A 2,587-nucleotide genomic window follows, 5' to 3' on the forward strand; every position below is an offset into this window, starting at 1 on the left:
AAGAGCGGTGCTGTTAAAGCTGCAGACGTTGGATATGGAACAATCACTGTACGCTCTTGCTTGCGAGAGGATTGTTTCCCTCTCTTTCGGTTTTTAGTGCATTTCTTCCATTCCTGTCCTACCTACACTGATAGCAATAGCTTTGCTCCTTTTTGGAAATGAGCCAGGTTTCTACAGCTGGATTCCTAGGATCACGATGGCTGTCTCTGAACGTACTCCAGATTGAATTTGTTAACCTTCGGGGCAGGCTGCCAGGTCCGTCTGTCCTCCCTTGCCAATAAAGAGAGAAGTAATACTGGGTGAGAGGAGTATGGCTCTGCACCAGGTTCTATGTAACGACTTCTCTTTATGTTGCTGTTATCGCTGAGTGATTTGGGGTAAGTTACTAGTGTACTTGCAGAATTGTGAGAGGCAACCAGAGCCTCTGGGATTGAAAGCTCTTGTATTGCAGAGAAGTAAAGAATCTGGATAGAGAATCTTCTGTCTCTTGCAGAACTCCTACGTGGTGCTGGCCGGCTTGTCGGATGGACTTGTAGCAGTGTTTTCAGTGTCGCAGGGCATCCCAGGGGACAGCTGCTCCTACCTGTGCTCCCACACGGCTAACAGGTCCAAATTCAACATTTCTGATGACGACCCCCGGCAGAACCCGTACCCGGTGAAGGCCATGGAGATCACCAGCAGCGGAGCAGAGGTCTGGTACAGCAACGGCCCTGGCATCCTCATCATAGACTGTGCCACAATGGAGATCAGCAGGAGGCTGGAGCCCTTCAGCCCGCCCTCGGTGATCACATCCATCGCCTGCAACTCCGAGTGTCACGGGGAGGAGGTGGTGTGGTGTCTGGACGATAAAAGCAACTTCCTGGTGATGTATCACGTCACCACCTACCAGCTCTGCGCGCGCTACTTCTGCGGGGACTGCAGCCCCCTCAGAGACATGTTTACAATCCAGCAGCCTTCGGCAGCCATCCCAGCTACAGCACCTATAAACCACAAGGCAATGGAGACTAACCCGCTAGTGGACATGAGCATTATCTGCAGCCCGGAGGTTGGCACCCAGATACTAAACCACCAGGACTCGCTCACAGATTATTGCTCTGTGTCTTCCTACTCCTCCTCGCCTCCTAACAGAATAACCCGGTGTCCCTCCAGCCTACCCAGCTCGCCCATGAGCTCTTCCAGTGTGCTTCTCTCCACAGATTTTGAGGAGTCTGACAAATTTCATGAGCTGAAGCCTTCTCTGGATCACGATGCTATGCCTGCAGGTGACAACATGCAGCATCTCCAAGCCGTCAAGATTCTTCCCGTAAAAGACCTCATATGGATCCCCAGGTAAGTGGGTCACTTATCAAAATCCCTCCTGGGCTGAAGGTGAGATCAGCTTGGGCTAATTCAGGAGCTTTTGCATTCCCAGTATGATTCACCTGGCCAGAAAGTCAAGTTACCATTAAGAAATTTTGTTCCCAGTACAATTCTACCCCTTTTTAAAGCTATCTAGTGTTGAACAGGATGGCCCCATCCAAGCTCTTGCCAGATCGATTGAAAGCACTCTTGCCCCAGCTACTGAGGAAACAAAGAACAGCAGTCTGAGCTTCCTTGCTCAGACGCAACCCTGGCACGTCCTGTTGCCTCCTGTTGAGCTGATGGAAACCACTGGAAATCTCATTTTGCCTGTCACGAGGGCTGTCACTGTAGTGGATTCAGGATGGCCCTTGGTGGCATTGCAGTGCCCGCTTCCCTGCAGAAGGTTGTGTAACTGCAGGAGGAATTGTAGCAGAGAGGATGGATGTCCAATGTGGATCTTCCTAAGCTGTCAGCAGCCCCCACTGCTGAGTACATGTGACATATCCCTTGTTTCTCTTCTAGGAGAGGAGGGGATATCATCGTCATCGGACTGGAGAAGGAATCCGGCACCCAGCGGGGCAGAGTGATCGCTGTGCTGAAGGCCGGGGAACTGGCTCCCTACGGGTGAGGCTGACTGGGCAGCGCCCGTCACACCAGTTTCCAGGGGTACCAGGGTACTGGGTGGCAGAGGGTGGCTCTGAGGCTCCGGGGGCTCTTGGGAGCTTCCTCTCAGCATCCAGCAGCATCTGAGAAGCTCCCAGCCGGAGCAGACGCAGTTGCTGGTTGCACATGGAGGCATGCACATAGCATGGCAGGCGGTGAGGGGAAGGCACTGCGACCACAGTCTGGTCTCCAAAAGCCCCAGAGACCAAGCACCCCTGTAACGAGACAGGCAGGACCGTCTGGCACAATGCGATAAACGTCGGTCTGATCCTGCCTGGTGCTGACTCCCAGTGCTCTGAGGGCACCTGGCAGGAGGTTGCTGGAGCGTGGCAGACTCAGGCCCCGTGTGAAGAACAAGAGGTGTATTTATGCGGGGCGCAGTGCTTGTCTGTGGCTGCATTCACGTGGATCAGGTTGACGTTCTGGCTCTAAATGAGCACCTTTGTGCTGTCAGCAGTGGCAGGACGGGGGAAGGCTCCTGGAGCACAGGGGAGAGCAGTTACATACATTAATTTAAAATGCTTCATACAGTGAATGGGAGTCCAAGTAAATAAATAGCTGCTAGAGAGATGGGAGTGTTCCT

The 2,587-nt window shown here is 53.0% G+C and overlaps 1 protein-coding gene across 1 annotated transcript in view; it reads left to right on the forward strand.

Moving 5' to 3' along the window:
• Window positions 1-493: 493 nt before the first annotated feature.
• Window positions 494-2,587, forward strand: part of LOC104628704 (leucine-rich repeat serine/threonine-protein kinase 1-like) — a gene marked incomplete at its 5' end in the record, with an annotated part of 3,614 nt that continues 1,520 nt past the window's right edge. The window contains 2 exons of the mRNA XM_010297371.1: window positions 494-1,329; window positions 1,864-1,965. Of these exons, the coding sequence (XP_010295673.1) occupies window positions 494-1,329; window positions 1,864-1,965 (938 nt within the window). The remainder of the gene's footprint in view (window positions 1,330-1,863; window positions 1,966-2,587) is intronic.

Source organism: Phaethon lepturus, unplaced genomic scaffold (assembly GCF_000687285.1).
Source record: "Phaethon lepturus isolate BGI_N335 unplaced genomic scaffold, ASM68728v1 scaffold34011, whole genome shotgun sequence".
NCBI classification, from domain to species: Eukaryota; Metazoa; Chordata; class Aves; order Phaethontiformes; family Phaethontidae; genus Phaethon; species Phaethon lepturus.